This window comes from Pectinophora gossypiella, chromosome 20 (assembly GCF_024362695.1).
Source record: "Pectinophora gossypiella chromosome 20, ilPecGoss1.1, whole genome shotgun sequence".
Classification (NCBI taxonomy): Eukaryota; Metazoa; Arthropoda; class Insecta; order Lepidoptera; family Gelechiidae; genus Pectinophora; species Pectinophora gossypiella.
This window is the reverse complement of record NC_065423.1, coordinates 12,605,710-12,623,941: the sequence shown is the minus strand read 5'-3', so window position 1 is coordinate 12,623,941 and position 18,232 is coordinate 12,605,710. Positions and strand designations below refer to the sequence as shown.

General features: G+C 40.9%; 2 protein-coding genes across 2 annotated transcripts in view; one reads left to right on the top strand and one right to left on the bottom strand.

Annotated features, from left to right (window-relative positions):
- The window catches only part of LOC126376325 (probable fatty acid-binding protein), a 127,532-nt gene that overhangs the window by 30,712 nt on the left and 78,588 nt on the right, over positions 1-18,232 (bottom strand). The gene's annotated exons all lie outside the window — the stretch shown is intronic.
- On the top strand, positions 842-15,646 carry LOC126376200 (probable ATP-dependent RNA helicase kurz). Its single transcript, XM_050023441.1, has 19 exons — positions 842-978; positions 1,468-1,650; positions 2,398-2,578; positions 2,927-3,445; positions 4,369-4,584; positions 5,583-5,824; positions 6,141-6,287; positions 6,391-6,537; positions 7,051-7,213; positions 8,616-8,835; positions 9,123-9,351; positions 10,237-10,362; positions 11,325-11,465; positions 11,846-12,001; positions 12,531-12,726; positions 13,370-13,594; positions 14,127-14,268; positions 14,980-15,182; positions 15,510-15,646. The coding sequence occupies exons 1-19, from the start codon at positions 904-906 to the stop codon at positions 15,584-15,586; spliced, it is 3,588 nt and encodes a 1,195-aa protein (XP_049879398.1). The 5' UTR covers positions 842-903; the 3' UTR covers positions 15,587-15,646.

The window sequence follows — 18,232 nt, the reverse complement described above, 5'->3', positions numbered from 1 at the left end:
AAGACCGCCATTTTATGTTTACAGAGTGGCACGTTTTTTCTGTAGGTATTTCCAGTCCATACTCTTTTCTATGTCTATGGCGTGACCCCATCGGGCCTCTTACCGTCTGTGCGGCTTAGACCCGGCGGCGGCGGTTCCAATTTGCACGGCACGTCGATCGACACCAGTGCACGGCGGATGACATCATAAATAAATTCGAATATTACAAAATACTTACCGATTAAACGATAACAGTTGGCTATTTTCTTTCCTTCCTGAATGTAAGCTGCAGCTCCAAACTAATATAAACCAGACAATATAATCCAAAAATGGTTAGATACTTACCTATCAGAGACAGAGTCTCCTTTCATCAAGAAGAAGATAATTGCATCCTACAAAAAGAAATCTTGTAAAAAAAATTTATCGACATTAATTGTAAGTAAATTTAATTTTATCGACATATTACTAAAGTGAAACCCAACACTAGGCAATGAAAAACTTGTGACAACCTACGAAATTACGAAACAATTTTTGTATATGCGTCTTTGTCTAACATTACGCCGGTTCCGTAAGATAAAGTAGAGCAGAATTATAGAGTTCTGTTGCTATTTTAGCCTTCCTTCTATGCTTTAGTTATTGTTCTGAGACTGCCATACAATGTTTTATTTCGTTTTACTTCCATATTTATGACAGAAACGAAACTACAAAAAAATGAAAAAAAAAAAAAACACACTTCGTCTGTGGTGTTGCTATTTTAAAATTACTGAGTAGAGTAGTCTTTTTTCCCAAAACGAAAATGGAGTAATCTGTTCAATTTAAAAAATAAAAAGTCATAATAAAAGCACGTTGTGTGTACCTGGCATATAGAATATTGCAATTTTCTCATTTTTCTATGTGTATTTATTGTGAAACCTCCATACAACCATGGGTAAGCGAAAGTACAATGCCAAGGCAAGAGAAGTCGTCAAGACTAAAATTGATAACTCACAAGCAAATGAGGCAAGTTGGCGATTTTGTTCTTTCCCACATTTAAACTTAGCAACCGATTTACTTAGTTCAGTATTTTTAGTCTGGATTGGAAGTAATAGCAAATGTAAGGCTTACAGTGTCTCAGACTTCCATTGGCTTTGTTCTAAGAATTTTAAGAATTCTAATGCATTGTTTACAAATCAAATAAATTTATTTTATTCTTCTTATTCTTATTCTTAAATCGGTACTATCTTGATTTTCTAAGATAGGTACTTACTCATGTGTTATCAGTGTTTCTAGATTCACTCTAGGCTTACCTAGGGAAGCGTTATAATATATGTGCTCAGTATTTCTTGATTTAGTTTGACACACATTATATAAAATTTTAGAAACAGCATTATAAAAGGATTATTTTGTAATAAATCTACAGTAATAAGTCCACATGAAAAATAAATGATTTAGATATTTTGTTATTTCGTGACCTGAGACTTGAGACACTAAAAAAATTCTATGTTTTAGATAAAATTAGAATTTGCCAACACAGAGTATGGGTCGTCAGACACCAGTAATCTCTTGGCTCTGCCATCCAAAAAGAGAGAGACAAAGGTAGTCAAGGAGAAAAAAGAGAAGATAAGGATATTATCTAAACAGCAGCGGAAGAGATTAGAGAAGATTGTGGAGAAGAAGAAGAAGAAAGAAAATGTGGGTGTATATTTTTTTTTTATTTATTTTCTGCTTTTTCCAATGAGTTGAATACATTATAGTGCTCATGGAATAGACGAAAGAGATTGGAAGGGCCAAGTGAGAGCGAAACGCGTGCCATACAAGTATGAGCAAATAGCTCATACCTCAACTTTGCACCACTTGTCTGCAAACTTTACAACGCACCCAGCCCCGTGATAGTATATCTATGCAGTATCTTACGAAAAGTAATGAAAAATTGAAGCCTATCACATAAAATATGCATTGCCGGTAAAGTGAGATAGATGAGTTTTTGAATGATAAATTGTAATGATGATGCATGTATTTATATAGATAATAATCTAGGTACTCAAAATTTTGTGCGCCGCAAGGCAAACATGAAGAACCTATAATGTGAACATTGTCATCTGTATTTAAATTACTCATGTTTAAGCAAATAAATTATCTTTATCTTTTATCTTTTTATCTTTTAGTGGCTATGGAATTCAAGAACCAGTAGAGCTATCAAAGTTAATCTGTTTGCAGGAGTGTGGAAAAGAGAGTGGGGTTGAACCGGCGACAGCGGTTCTTATCCAAAATGAGTGTTAGGGCCTTTTACTTTGGGTCAGTCCACCTCTTGACATAGGTTTCCCCCCTCTTGACCTCTTAGCCTCCTCTTTTCTATTTATACAAATAAGATACTTAGTTTTAATGCTACAAACGGATAAATACAAATCTGTATACTCAATTTTATCATTCAAATTCCAGAGAGCAGCTCTCCTAGAATCTCTAGCACAGGTCCAGGCAACTCCAGATGAGGTCAGACAGTTGACCGGCATATCAGCAGTACAGACTATCGGGTTGAGGAAGCTGAATGAACTTGGTGCTGAACCAGTGGTGCAGCAGCAGACAGAAACGAGTAATAATAAGAAATTTAGCAGTATTGCCGGTGAGTAGAATCACATTTAGAAACAAAAATCAAGCCTCTAGGTATGGTCTTTCTTTGGCTTCTCCCATAAGAAAAAACTAAAGAAATATCATTTAAATGAAACTTTATTTAAAGTTCCAAATGGAATAAAATCAAGAATATTTTTATAACAGTCAATAAGTTGGCAGTTTATTGCAATTTGTGACCTGACTATGGTAGTCTTCTAAAAAAATATCTACTTATTAATTAAATAGTATATTTATAAAATGTCATTTAAAAAGAATACTAATTTCATGGCTTTCAGAATACTTTATTAGTAGCTTGGGTTTTTTAGGATTTCATAATGATAGTTTCTATCTTTTTTATTAGGAGCAAAAAAGCGTCTGAGACTTCTTAAAATGGAAAGTGGAGATAAGAAAAAGAAAACTAAATATGACCCTAATGTAGTAGGTTTGGAAGAAACATCTGGTGATGAAGAAAGTTCAGAATCTGATGATGATGAACCAGAGGTCATTGAAAATGGTGATGAAGACAGTATTAATGTTAAGAGTAGTGAAAAAAATAACATTGATAAAAGTAGTAAAGAAGATTTAGCAAATATAGAAAATAGCTCTTTAACAAGTAAAGAGAAAACAGTTGAAACAAATACTGGTAAAGATGAAAAAGGTACCGCTATTTCTAGAGATTCAAACAAAACCAAAGTCGAACCAGTAAAAGAAGTAAAGGAGGCTAAAAAGCCTTTGTTAGAGCATCCAACAAAACACATAGAAGTCAAAAGGGACCCTAAAGTGCAAGTGGCAAGGTTAAAACTGCCTATTTTGGGAGAAGAACAGAGGATTATGGAGCTAATCAATGAGAATGAATTTCTCATAGTTGCTGGTGAAACAGGTAAAGTAACATTTTTTAAATTTATTGACAAACAGACACAGAACACACGCCCGAAATATCTATTGGAGTCGGTAGTACTACAAGACACCAAGACAAGTTTCGGCGGCACTTTTTATCGGAGTTGCAATTAATTGTGTATGTTAATATCTTCTAACGAAGGTCGTCAGGTAGGCATAGATTTTAGCAGTAAGACTGCACTTGCTTTAGTTTATTTCTATCCTTGTAAATGTGTGTACAAGCAACATATTGCTGAATACTGGATAGGTAATACCCGTAAGTAAACTTTTACACCATACGATGATATGATGATGTTGTCCAACAGAGTATTAGCTTCATTAATATCTTGCGGCCGAGATTCCTGCAGACCCCTCCTAATTTTATTTTAATTTAAACCCGTCATTTTCTTATCCGTCGAAAAGGAAAGGAACAGATGATTGACAAATGTTAATTTTAAAACGAACGAATAGCCCGGGCGAATCAAATAGAAACCTCGCTGGTATGAAAACTGTTTCAGGTGTGCTGTCAACTTAATTCTGTCGAGTAATGTAAACCCAATGTAATTTTTTAGAAGGTTGTTTTAGGTTTGTGCCTAAAATTGACGTGTGTCCCATAATTTTTATGCCTGTCGATTACACGACTATTTCCTTTTCAGTGGATAAGAAAATGACAGGTATAACTTAAAATAAAATTAGGTGGTGTGTACAGTCATGAGTAATATCATGTACCCACTTTAGAACCCTGTCGCACTATCATATTGGACATTGAATGAGACTTACGGTTTAATTTGTCAAAAAAGTTAATGTGACATGGTATCAAAGTATATACTCGTGACCGTACGGGAATTAGCGCCATTGTGGATTTTATTTGGATTTTAAAATGACATTCGGTCTTATGACTTTAATAAAATCTGGAAACTCTTTCAGGAAGCGGCAAGACCACCCAAATCCCGCAGTTTTTATACGAAGCAGGGTACGCGGAACACCAGATGATAGCAGTGACTGAGCCGCGGCGTGTGGCTGCTGTCGCTATGTCGGCCAGGGTGGCTCACGAACTGGCGTTGACCAGCAAGGAGGTGTCATACCTCATGCGGTTCGAGGGGAACGTCACTACGGATACTAAGATCAAGTTCATGACTGATGGTGAGTTGGTAATATTGTAAGGCAATTAATAAATATACAGGGTGTTAGAGACACCGTTGTCTTTGATTACTTGTGGCTCTGCCCACCCCATTAGGGATTACGGGCGTGAGTTTATGTATGTATGTATGTAGAGACACCGTAGACAGAGGGCAGCAGTAACTTTCAGTACTATTCAGAGGCGGAGAACAGGATCCTAGTTCGGCTTTGAAATAGACTACTCTGGGCGCCATCTCACTCGCGTCAGACAGAGTACTGCGGGGCAGCAGGCAAGAGGGAAACCATTGCTCTATTTTTCCCTAAAAAAGTAGCATGGAGAATACTACATCAACAATAGCATAGCTCTCAAATTAGTGGTGTTGAGAGACTCCCTACCGTATACTGAAGGGGATGATTCAGCTCATGATTCCGAGTTAATATCAAGTGGACTTTTCCTGGAACTCGTTGATAAGTCATAATTATTGTATGTAGAATCTGCGATAGTAGCGCTGCGGCCGCGCCCCACCAGCACCTGAGCTATCTGAGCTAGGTTTACCTCACTCCCCCTCAGTCTTACTTTAGTCTTCAATCGTATGGCCGGACGACGTCACACACACAGATGCACGTGTGCGATAACGTCAATGTGTACTGTTTGTATAGAACGAGGTGTTTGGATGGAGTGTCGGGGCTGTGCTTTTAGTCTTCCTTTTGTATATTTGTAATAACACTGAGGTCTTTATTTTTTTTTATGTAAAGATCTGATTACAGCAGTGGAATTAGATTAAAATGAACAGGAATTATTCGGGATTAAAATGAAAAACGATGGTGATTGTTGACAGTTCAGCTTGTAATAAAAAGAAGGGAATCGCTCTTTCTGGACACATATAGGAACGCCTGACATAAAGTTAAAGCAACGACAAGTTTCAATGTTTTGCGTAAACAATTGGTTTAGGCGTTTAATATAACGTAGAAAACTAAATATTTTATGTGATCTTCAACAAAATACATACTAAATTTTTCAGGTGTGCTCCTAAAAGAGATCCAATCCGATTTCCTCCTGAGCAAGTACTCAGTGGTGATTATAGACGAGGCTCACGAGAGGAGTGTGTACACAGACATATTGCTCGGCCTGTTGTCTCGCATCGTCCCTCTGAGGAGGAAGCGAGGCAGTCCCCTGAGGTTGATCATCATGTCCGCTACTCTCAGGGTTGAGGATTTCACTGAGAATACCAGACTGTTTAAGGAGCCCCCTCCTGTTATACAGGTTAGTTTTTTAATCTATATACTACTGCCAAGTTGTAGCTATGGGAGCTCAGTTGGAAGAACGCTTGAATCTCACTGTGGGGTCGCAGGTTCGAATGCCAACACGGATCTAATACACGAAACCCTCATGAAACCGTACCTCGAAGGTATGTTATCTAAACTGTATTGGGCTAGTCTTCCCTTCACGTTAGAAGGTCAGATTGGTAGTCACCTGGAAAAAACCGGATCTTTCAAACAAAACCCTGTAAAAATGGGATAACCCAGACTCTCTGGGTTATCAGTGATGACCAACTTTGATCCGCTATTTTGTATTTCAGATTGACTCTCGGCAGTTCCCAGTGACTGTACACTTCAACAAGCACACATACAGCGACTACCTCAAGGAGGCATACAAGAAGACAGTCAAGATTCACACCAGGTTACCTGACGGAGGGATACTCATATTTGTCACTGGACAACAGGAGGTATGATAAGAGAAACCAGTGTATCTTTACCTGATACTGGCAGAATTTCCATTGCCCCCCCTCCAATCCATAAAAAACGCTTTTTTCATACTTTCTTCTTCAGGTACGGTACTTAGTCCGCAAGTTGAAGGCAGCGTTCCCGTACCGCAAAGACGTGGACTATTCCAAGCTGATCAGCAAGAAGACGGTCGCTGATGCTGATGCCGCACTGGACTCCGAGCCTGACGACATCGAGTCTGATGATGATGAGGTAACGTGATTCTTAATACTAAAAGTCTTCTTCTATCCTGTGGGTTGTGAGGTGAATTACCAACATCATCAACCCATCAGGGTTATTATTGAGCTGCCGATGACCCCTGACATGGCTCATGTAACGACTACTTACTTACATCAGTAAGTAGTAACCGGGACCAACGGCTTAACGTGCCTTCCGAAGCACGGATCATCTTACTTTTTGGACAATGATCACCTAGATCAGACTGTAATGTTCTAACCAAACTACGGATTACAAAGTGATTTTTGTGATGTGTCCCCACCGGGATTCGAACCCGGGACCTCTGGATCGTGAGCCGAACGCTCAACCACTGGACCACGGAGGCCGTTATTAAGAGTAATAACGCCATACTTCTTGATTGCTTTCCAGCGACGAACTTCAAAGTACTTTTACAAGTATTTCAAAGGACTGTTACGCGAAAAAAAATGCCTAATAGTCCATAAATTTAAATTGCTCTCAGACAGCTAGGAAATCAAACTTTCGTTTCAGGTGGAAAAAGAAATGAAGCGCGCACGCAAAGCTCACAGGAAAGCGAAGAAGAAGTCAAAGAGTCTTCCAAAGATCAACCTGGATGACTACGACATGCCTGCCGATGATGGACAGGGTGAGCTGGTGGACAGTGATGATAGCGACGGACATCTTAGTGATTCAGGTAATTATTGTGTGTGTGAGGGAGAGAGAGGATATAATAATAAAATAATAATTTATTTAATTCACGAGACATGTCTCATATGTGTTAGTAAACTTATTCTAGATGTTAGTAGCCTTATCTAATATTAGATGCTATGACATGCAAGTCACAGCATCTACGTAGATACGGGCAGTCGAGTCGCGCACCTATCATCGAGAGGGCGGGGTTGCCGCTGCCCCGCACCCTGCGCACCAGAGACGTGCATCGTGAGGCTATGTGTCCATTGTATCATAATCTAATCTAGCCTACAAGATCCCACTGCTGGGCAAAGGCCTCCCCCTCCTCCTTCCATGTTTCGCGGTCCTGTGCGTATTCCGGCCAGTCCCTCCGGCAAGCGTCCAAGTCGTCACGCCGTCTCTTTCGAGGTCTGCCACGACGCCAGTACCCGTCATGAGGCACCCAATGCGTGACGATCCGTGCCCACCGCTCAGGGTGCATGCGACTAACATGTCCGGCCTAATCCCATTTGAGTTTGGCGGCTTTTCGTCCCACATCAGCGATTCCCGTTTTTGCAGTGGTGTTTCGGACTCGATCAATCTCGATCATTGTACCATAGCGACTTAAAATTTCTGAGCCTCAAACTAATGTGGACGCAGATTTCTAAAGACAATGTACATCACTTCATTAGCCTAGGTTCCAACTAGTCAAATCAGTTACTTTTTACTTAACGTCTTTTTTTGACGTCAACGGTAAAACACGAAATTACTATGGAACTTGTATGAAAAAGCACACTGTGAAGTCATAGACAAATGTGTCAAGTCCGACGACTTATTAATACGTTTTTCTTGATTAAAATTCATAAATAAGTTAAATAGATGTAAGAAAATGTTTTTCGTTAGTTTTAGATGTGTCTTTATTTAGTAATCAAAATTTCATAATTTATCTTGTACCAAGTACACGATCCATTTTTCTTCTTCTATCGTGTGGGTTGTGAGGTGGAGTAACAAACCTCATCAACCCTGGTGTCAGGGTTACTATTGAGCCGCCAAAGGTTCCCTGATGAAGTTAGTGGCTCATGTAACGACTACTTACTTGCATCAGTAAGTAGTTTGGAATTTATCCCGGATTAAACGCTAGATATTGTTGAAGTTAAGCAACTTTCGCAAAGGCCTGTCATAGGATGGGTGACCACAAAACAAAAGTTTTCATCTCGAGCTCCTTCGTGCTTCGGATGGCACGTTAAGCCGTTGGCCCCGGCTGCATTAGCAGTCCTTAATAACCATCAATCCGCACTGGGCCTGTGTGATGGTTTAAGGCCCGATCTCCCTATCCATCCATAGGGAAGGCCCGTGCCCCAGCAGTGGGGACGTTAATGGGATAGATGATGAAACGCTAGATGAAAAGAAATCATTTTTTTTTCCAGACAACGAAGAAGACATCTTGGCTCCAGAAATCAAGGCCTGCCGCCAGCCACTATGGGTGCTTCCTCTGTACTCCATGCTGCATTCTCAGAAGCAGGCGCGAGTGTTCGCTCCACCACCGCCCGGTGCGAGACTGTGTGTCGTCAGTACCGACGTCGCCGAGACATCTCTCACCATACCCAACGTCAAATATGTTGTGGATACTGGCAAGAAGAAGATGAAGTGAGTTTTGTTTAGTTTAGAAAAACAAAGAGCGCTTGAGAAGCGCAAAAAAAATCTCCATAGTTCCAAGACTTACATAGGAAATAGGCGTGAGTATGTATGCATGTAAACTACTCAAGGTTTTTAGATTAGTATGGAAAACGAGAAGAAATGCTAACTGGATCTATGTATCGTCTAAACAGGAGACATTATTGTTGCTGTTGACCTTGAAAATCATCTGTACTGTCGATAAATTATCGATAGAGGCCAATAGCAGGAGACACCCAACAATAACATATCCCCTGCAGGCTGTACGACCACGTGACGGGCGCCAGCGCGTGGCGCGTGGTGTGGACGTCGCAGGCCAGCGCGGGCCAGCGCGCGGGCCGCGCGGGCCGCACGGCGCCCGGCCACGCCTACCGCCTGTACTCCAGCGCCGTGTTGCAGCACGACTGCCCGCCGCACCACCCGCCCGACCTCTGCCGGCGGCCCGTAGACGACCTGCTGCTGCTCATGAAGTGCATGGGGATTGACAAGGCAAGTACTTTTTGAAGGAAAAGGCAGAAACGTCTAGTGCCTCAAGCCGAAGTTTTTCTTCTTTTTTCTTCGTCGTTCCCTCACTGCTGAGGATCGCGACCACAGGTTATGGTTTTGCACTCGGTACGGCTATATGCTGCGTGGACCGCCCTCTGTATGCTGCCGCCCACCGTCTTCTTCACGATGTCAGACCACCGTCGTAGGCGCCCTTCCTCGCGCACGTTTGCCATCCATTTGCCGAACGATGATCTGCTTCTCCAGACTGTGCTTCGGAGACCGCATAATATGTCCGAAGAAGCTTAGGGCACGATTCCGGTATATTGAGGAGAGCCGCGTCGTGATCTTGAGCTCTTTTAATATGGACTCATTCGTACGCATCGCAGTCCAAGGTATGCGTAGCAACCGAAACAAGTGAAGCGAAGTTTTTCTTGCAGCTACTTTTTTCCAGCTACACAGGTTGTGAAAAGCGGTAGTAGTTTTAGGCGGATGGGAGATTCGACAAAAATATATTAGTGTAAAAATGTTGCCCTCATGTTCCCTGATGAATAAAGATATTTAGTATCATAGTACCTACCCCAATGGCCATTATTGGAGTGTGACTAAAGTTCCCAAAGTGGGAAAGTTCCCGTTGTAAAATTTCTTTAACAGTAAACACACTGGTTGCTTTTCTTTTTCAAACTGTTTTTTCTTGTACCCTGCTCTCATTTGCAGCCTTTAAGGTTATGTAATAATGCTCTTTTTACATAAAGCTTTGCGCCTTTTTACTGATAGGAACGGCACACGACTGTCACAACTTCGTTAGCGTGTTTCAAGACAAATAAGCGCCATCTATCTTAACCAGCTGGTCAACTAGTAGACTCTGCTACAATTTATTTTTCTTTTCAGGTGGTGAACTTCCCGTTCCCGACGGCGCCAGATAGAATGCAGCTGCGCCTGGCGGAAAAACGGCTGGAAGTGCTCGGTATATTGGAGAAACCTGCAGTTAAGAGCAACAGGAAGGATGAAGAAGAGGTAACGTTTCGTATAACATAACGTAAAGAGCCTATGTACGTCGCACTGCTGGGCACAGGCCTCCCCTCAAACAACCGTAGAGGGTATGGAGCATACTCTACCACGAGGGGAGGCTTGTGCCTAGCAGTGGGACACACATAGGCGGTTTATATGAACGAGGGTTTTTCCAGGCTACGTTCCTTAAAAATAACATAGATAGCGCTGTACAGATTTTCCTTCGTTTAACCTTCATGGATAACAGACATAATATGCATCTTTTATCTTTGTTTTTGGGTATAAATGATGATCCTTTTTCTTACACCCAGGCACAATTACATCTTCCACCCATTTTTATTCTGATCAAAATAAAGATAACCAATATAGGTAGCAACATCATTCTATACGTAATGTGATCCAAATATAACGCAATAATTATTTTTATATATGCAACTAGCTTTTGCCCGCGACTTTGTCCGCGTGGCGTGTTATAAAAGAGAGATCTTTGTGTGTGCATGTCAAATTTCAAGCATCTAACTTAAGCAGTTTAGATTTTTTCATACAAATATTTTTTCCAGCTAACTCCCGTTCCCGTGGGAATGCAATAGCCTGTTGCAACTAAGCTTTAAGTTTACTAAGGTACCTGCGTGCCCAAGCGTCTAACTTAAGTGGTTTAGATTTTTCATACAAACGATTTTCCCGCTAATTCCCGTTCCCGTGGAAATTTCGGGAATTCCTTTCTTAGTGCACCTCTACGGTACCTAAGCTACGTCCCTTCCAAATTTCAAGTGCCTACGTTTAGCCGTTTAGGCTGTGCGTTGATATGTCAGTCAGTGAGTCAGTCAGTTCTCCTTTTATATATTTATATAAAATGCTATAAAATTCTACTTTTTAATAATTATATACCCGAGTAAGGGGAAGTAGGTAATTATCACGTTAAATTTTGATCAATCGAAATCAATTTCTTAAATTACTTATTTTTTTAGATACTAAAAGTGACAGCGCTAGGCAAGGCGGTGTCTGCCTTCCCCCTGCTGCCGCGGTATGGCAAGATGTTGGCGCTGAGCCACCAGCAGGACTTACTGCCGTACACCATCGCCCTGGTGTCTGCGCTCACTGTTCCTGAGGTAAACATGTTTTTCGAAAAATCTAATTCCGACGGGACTTAAACCTGCAGCTCTTCTCTAGACATTTAAAACATTATTTCTTACTTTTTATTCATCAGATTTTGAAGACCGTTTATTTTTTTTCTTAATTATTTTTGTAAAATGTTTGATCGTTTCGGAGGTATGAAACCTAACCTGTTTTGGGCTGGTTTTCCCATGATTTTCTTATATCAGAGATTTTGAGGAGTTTCGTAACCAAAATCGAAGTTATCGGTTATCGAAATAAAAAAAATATATCCGAAACCGCAATAAAAGGTTCGGGTAATTTCGAATAGGGGTGGACTCTGGATGTTTCGGTTTCGGATACGGAGCTCTGTAACAACCCTGGTAATGATCTGCAGGTGATGTCAGGCAAGCCGGTCTCGTGGCCCGCTACAGGCAACCTGCTGCTACTTGGCGACCCCGGCGTGTTGTTGCGGGCCGTGGGTGCTGCTGAATATGCACACCTGAAGGGGGAAGAGGACAGCTTCTGTGCTAAACATGGACTTAGGGAGAAGGTAACATTATGTTATGATACTCGCTCGCGATTTCCTTTGCATGGACTTCGCACTAAAATGCCTTTGTTTTTCTGAACTTGTTGCTTTCGTGATACGAGAGTGTACCCCCTTATCCCAGAAGGGGGAGACAGATGTGTATAGTATACGTACGGTTACGAGCATTAATATGTATACACTTTGGTACCATGTCACATTAACTTTTTTGACAAATTGAACTGTAAGTCTCACTAAATGTCAAATATGTTAGTGCGACAGAGTCGTAAAGTGGGTACATTATATTGCTCATGACTGTACTCCTCGCCAGCTGTGTTTGAATCCTATGTAATAGGGGCGCACCCCTCACGTTGATATCACGTGGTATCAAAATTTGTGCTCGGTTAATGGAAATTGCTTCGCTCCCTGTTACGTGGAACTTAAACATAGCTGGCGAGAAGTGGTTGTGTATACTATGCACCTCTCTTTCCCCCTTCGGAGATGTAGGCACGATGCTATGTTGCTGTTGTAAACATTGCTCAAAACTTTCCATCAGGCGATAAAGGAGATCCGCAAACTCCGCAAGCAACTGACGTCGGAGATCAACCTGAGTGTAGCGGGGGTCGCAGCGCATGTGGACCCGGAAATGACACCCCCTGACGATGTACAGGCGCGGCTGTTACGTCAGTTGCTACTCAGCGGGCTGGGGGACCAGGTGGCCAGGAAGATTGCTCTCGAGGAGGTCAAACAAGGCAAGCACATAACCATAAAATAAAGACTAATACACACATTACTGTATATATATCAGCATCGAGGGACATTTCTCTCCATAGTCTCTTTTTACCCCCCAGTGGAAAAGAGGCGTGATATTATACAGGCTGTTGGTAACATCGTAACGAATACTGAGGGGGATGATTCTGACCATGATTCTAAGTTTATATCAAGTGGAATTTTCCGTCGCAAAATTCATGTATTTTTTGTGTATTTATAAATTATTTTCAATTCGACACTTTTGCGATGAAAAATGAGCTGAATCATCCCCCTCATTATTTGTTATGATGTCACTTACACCCCGTACAAGTACGTACATACAAGTAGCTATACAAATAGATAGGGTGTTAGTGACATCGTAACAAATACTGAGGAGGATGTTTCAGACCACGATTCTGAGTTGATATCAAGTGGATTTTCCCGTTGGAAAATTCATGAAAATGTTAGTGCTTTTTAAATTATTTTCTGTTCCCTACTTTTGCGACGGAAACATGGACCCGATGGACGGTTCCACTCAGAATCATGGCCTGAATCATCACTCAAAGTTTTCGTTACGATGCCACTAACATCCTGTATATGTACGTATACTGACCACTGATACTGATCAATCCCTTTCTCCGACAGGTGAAGACAAGCGCAAATATAAATACGTGTACCACTGCGGCGAGTTGGACGAGCCAGTCCACCTTCACTCCGACTCGATCCTCCGCAAGTGTATCCCAGAGTGGGTGGTATACCAGCAACTGTACGAAACAGGGGCTGAAGACAGACGCAAGATGGTGATGAGCAATGTGGCTGCCATAGAGCCCGAGTGGCTGCCTGTGTATGTGCCACAGATGTGCCAACTCGGTAAGACTGACTGACTCATTCATTCACTCGCTCACTCACTTATGGTGGTATTATTAATAAAATAATCTTAGCTCTGAGACCTCAGTACTCCAGTGGTTGAGCGCTGGGCTCGCGACCTGGAGGTCCCGGGTTCGATTCCCGGTGGGGACATATCACAAAAATCACTTTGTGATCTCTAGTTTGGTTAGGACATTACAGGCTGATCACCTGATTGTCCGAAAGTAAGATGATCCGTGCTTCGGAAGGCACGTTAAGCCGTTGGTCCCGGTTACTATTTAACGATGTAAGTGAGTAATCGTTACATGGGCCATGTCAGGGGCCTTTGGCGGCTCAATCATAATCCTGACACCAGGGTTCACGAGGCTGGTATTCTATCTCACAACCCACACGATAAGAAGATGACAAAATTAAGTAGATCACCTCACTCTCACCTCGCCTTTACCTGGCCTTCACCTCACTCTTACCTCACCTCTTGGCATGGGTGTTACTATGTGTTACTATTCAGAAATATTTTTCATATTACTGTCAACAGGAGAGCCATTATCGGATCCGGAGCCAAGGTACGACGATCGGTCAGGCCGAGTGAAGTGTCACTTCAAAGGAAGCTTCGGTAAGGCGTGCTGGGAGCTACCGGTCGTCGAGATCGACTATCCGGACAAAGTCGACCGGTATAAGTGAGTTTCATTTACTTATATTGTATTAGGATAGATGATTGGGTCATAGAAAAAATATAAAATTCATAAATAAGTTAAATAGAAAAAAGAAAAAGCTTTTTTGTCACCTTTAGATCTGTCTTTGTTAAGCAACTAGATTTCGCGTGGTTCGCTCGCTGCTAAAGCAGCTCGCGTGTCTGTGTTTGTTCGAACCTACCACTTTGTGTGGCGGCCATCTTGTTTTTCCGCCATTTTGATTTTTTTTCACCGGTGATTAATTTCACCAAGATTTAAATACGTTTTGCGATCCAGGTTTTATAGTTTTGCCAGGCCGTAGGGTGTCTCCCTGATGCGGAGCATTTTTGAAGATCCAACAGTAATTAAATACTCAACATGAGGATCCGATCAAATCCCTCATACATTTTTTTACACCTGAGGATTTTTCTTAAAAACCAAAATTTTTATGGCGGCCATCTTGTTTTTCCGCCATTTTGATTTTTATTTCACCTGCGATTGAATAAATTTTCAATCAAAACTGCCTTTTTTCCAACTAACGGCTTATCCTTTTCGTAATTCATCTTTTAGACGGGATACTTTCCACATTTTATAGCAATTTATCACGAATTTTAGCTGGACAGTATAGAGAACTGTCAAAATTTAGGAATTCTCAACAGTGCTACCGCCTACATTTGAGAATCTAGTGCTAACCTGATATTCTATGTTCTCCACCAGGTGGTTCGCCCGCTTCCTCCTAGAGGGCGCTGTGTTCCCCAAACTGCGCAAGTACACGGCGTCCCTCCTCTCCCCGCCCTCCACCATGGTCAAGAGCTGGGCGAAGCTGCAGCCCCGGACTGAGATACTGTTGAAGACATTGCTGATGAGACGAGCTGGTACCAGAGACGCCCTGCAGGAACTTTGGACGGAACAGTCTAATTGTGAGTACACTTATGTCGAAGACTGCATATAACTGGGTAGTTGAGAATTGGGAAGTATCAAAATGATACGTTTTCATTCTCTCCTTCTTCTAATCTTTTTATTTCTTGTTGGGATGTAGAGCTAGAGAGCAGTTCGCATCAAGGAAGAGGCAAAACGTTTAGTCCGGATTTGTGACATATCCACAACATAAGGATGAAATGACTGCCGACGTCTAGTTGTCCGTAGATGGAATGGAGTGGGTGAAATTAACTCGTTGCTAGTCCAGCATAACAGGTGTTTTGCTAACTTCACAGTATCCATGTTATGTTGTGTTATTTCTGTTTCAGATCTACTAGACGAATACTTGAAATGGATTCCCGAATCTGCGCACAACGAAGTCACTTTGAATTGGCCTCCTTTGTAAAATACTGTTATCATAATATTAAACTGTACCTGTAAATATTGTAAATAAAATGATATATTACTTTATGTTTTACTTAAGTAGATAAAACCTTCTTATATATTTTGTAATATTTAATAAATCAATTTGGTGCCAATTCCGGTTCACACCATCTAATTTTAAGTTATATTTGTCATTTTGACGGATGACTGACAACTGTCAATTTTCAAATGAATGAGTGAATGAACGAATAACGCGGGCGAATCAAATAGGTATCTCGCTGATATGTAACTCGTCTGGAACGTGTGCTGTCAATTAAGATGAAGATGATTAGATTCGATTTGATTTCAATAATTTTTTGCTCAATAAAGCCATCAAGAACTGGGCCGCGTTTTTTAACAGTGATGTTTATAATAATAGTTTATGGTGGGCGAGACTGCTAATCCATCCCCATGTATAATTAGCTGCTGAATTGTTCTTATGCTTCTGTCGTGCGGGTTGTGAGGTGAAATACCAACCCCATCAACCCTGATGTCAGGGTTATTATTGAGCCGCCAAAGACCCCTGACATGGCTCATGTAACGACTATTTGCATCGGTAAATAGTAGCCGGGATCAACGGCTTAACGTACCTTCCGAAACACGGATCGTCTTACTTTCGGACAATCAGGTGAACTGCCTGTAATGTCCTAACCAAACTAGGGATCACAAAGTTATTTTTGTGATATCAAATAAAATCAATAATTTTATTTCAGACCATGTGTCCATAATTGTTAGTAACATTATAAACTTATATACTATGTTAGTGGCAAAAAGAAATCAAATTAAAATTGGATAAATATGTTTTGGATAAATTGGGATTTGAACCCCGGACCTCCGGATCGTGAGCCAACGCTCAAACCACTGGACCACAGAGGCTATGTTTATGCTTATTTTCTCATAGTCTAATGAACTATCCTAGATATATTTGGATCACGCTTTGTATATTTGCTAAAACATGTCTATTCAGTGAGTCACCGGTGCGTATAACTTCGGTGTGTCTTTAGTAATTAATAAAATAATGTTTTTTTACTCTTTTAGTAATTAAACTATGTGATTTATGTCGCAGATAAGTAAATACATTATTAAATACATATTACTTTATTTATTCAGGGACTGTAACCTGGAACCTGACAGAGGGCAGCAGTAACTGTCAGTACTAATCTGGGCGCCATCCCACTTACGTTAGACAGAGTACTGCCGGGCGGAAGGCAAGAGGGAAACCACTGCCCTATTTTTCCCTAAAAAAATAGCATGGAAAATGCTGCACCGACAAGAGCGTGGCTCTTAAATTGATGATGATGACATTATTTAGTATTATTATAAATACTTATCTGAATTTAACACTTTTTTATCATGTTTCACACAAGTAGATACTTTGTGAGACGGATGTAACCGTTCTGTCGCATCGGCTCAAGTGTCGATCAGTAAAACCATAGTGACACAAACGGCTATAGAGCTGTTGACGGCTAGAGCATTGGTGACTGTGATATATTGGACTTTGGAGGGTAGTTCTAGAAAAGGCAGCTCAGAAGCTGTCTCGAAGCTGTGCACATCTTCCTGACTTTTCCGGGTTCTTTTTGTGAGTATATAATAGTAACGTTTTACATAGAAATATACCTGTGTTATTAAACAGTGTTATCTGTTCTGTCATTACTGCAAAATTTAAAACGACGTGCATAGCAGTTCTGTTAGATTTAGTACGTTAAGTATTATGACCCTTGTGTTCATCACCGTGTTAATAGACAACCGCGGCCTACATTCCTAAATTAACGTTTTAATTTACTTAATTCATTTACTCGTCATCATCTCCCTGGCATTATCCTGTTTCTCACAGGGTCCGCTTACCTAACCTGAAGATTTGACAGTCTGACCTTCCAAGTCGCGTTGGGAAAACCAGCTAAATACAGATTAGGTCACATACCTCTGAAAATGCATTTCTCAGGAATGTGGGTTCCTCACGATGTTTCCCTTTACTGATAATCATTTAAGATCCAAACATGAATTCGAAAATCATTGGTTAAGGCCTGTGCTGGATTCGAACCTGCGGTCTCAATATGAGAGGCAAGCTTTCTACGAGCTGGGCTACCACGGCTCACACTTAATTTACTCGTAAACAACGATATTTTGTAATTACTACATGGTGATGAATGAGTAGGTACTTATTAGGAAAATAATTATATCCACCCATTATAGACGGCGGAGCGGCGATACGGCTCACCGCGCATTTGTTTTGGTCTAACACAATTAAAGAGCAACATGGAAAAGAAGTATTAGACATGCTCAGGTTTTCTTCTCTCCGGTCCGCGAAGGTCCGTGTTGCTGTATGAACAGAATGCTCGATAAAACGTAGCTACTTCATTTTGCGATTTATGTTAAAACTTTTCAGTCTTTTATGCATAATACTGTACATGCTAAAAAAATTGCCTAACATGCATGGAATTTAAGAAACATCGTTATCAAATTGACATTGTCTTTATGAGTGTCATAATGGTTTATCTGTTGCTTATCTAAGAACTTCAACTATGTTATTGTTTGCAAAAATAAATCATTTATACCTCAATTATGGTATAAGTAATGAATCACTAAAGTAATAAATGTTTTGTAAAATATTCTGAGCTCGCTGACGTTA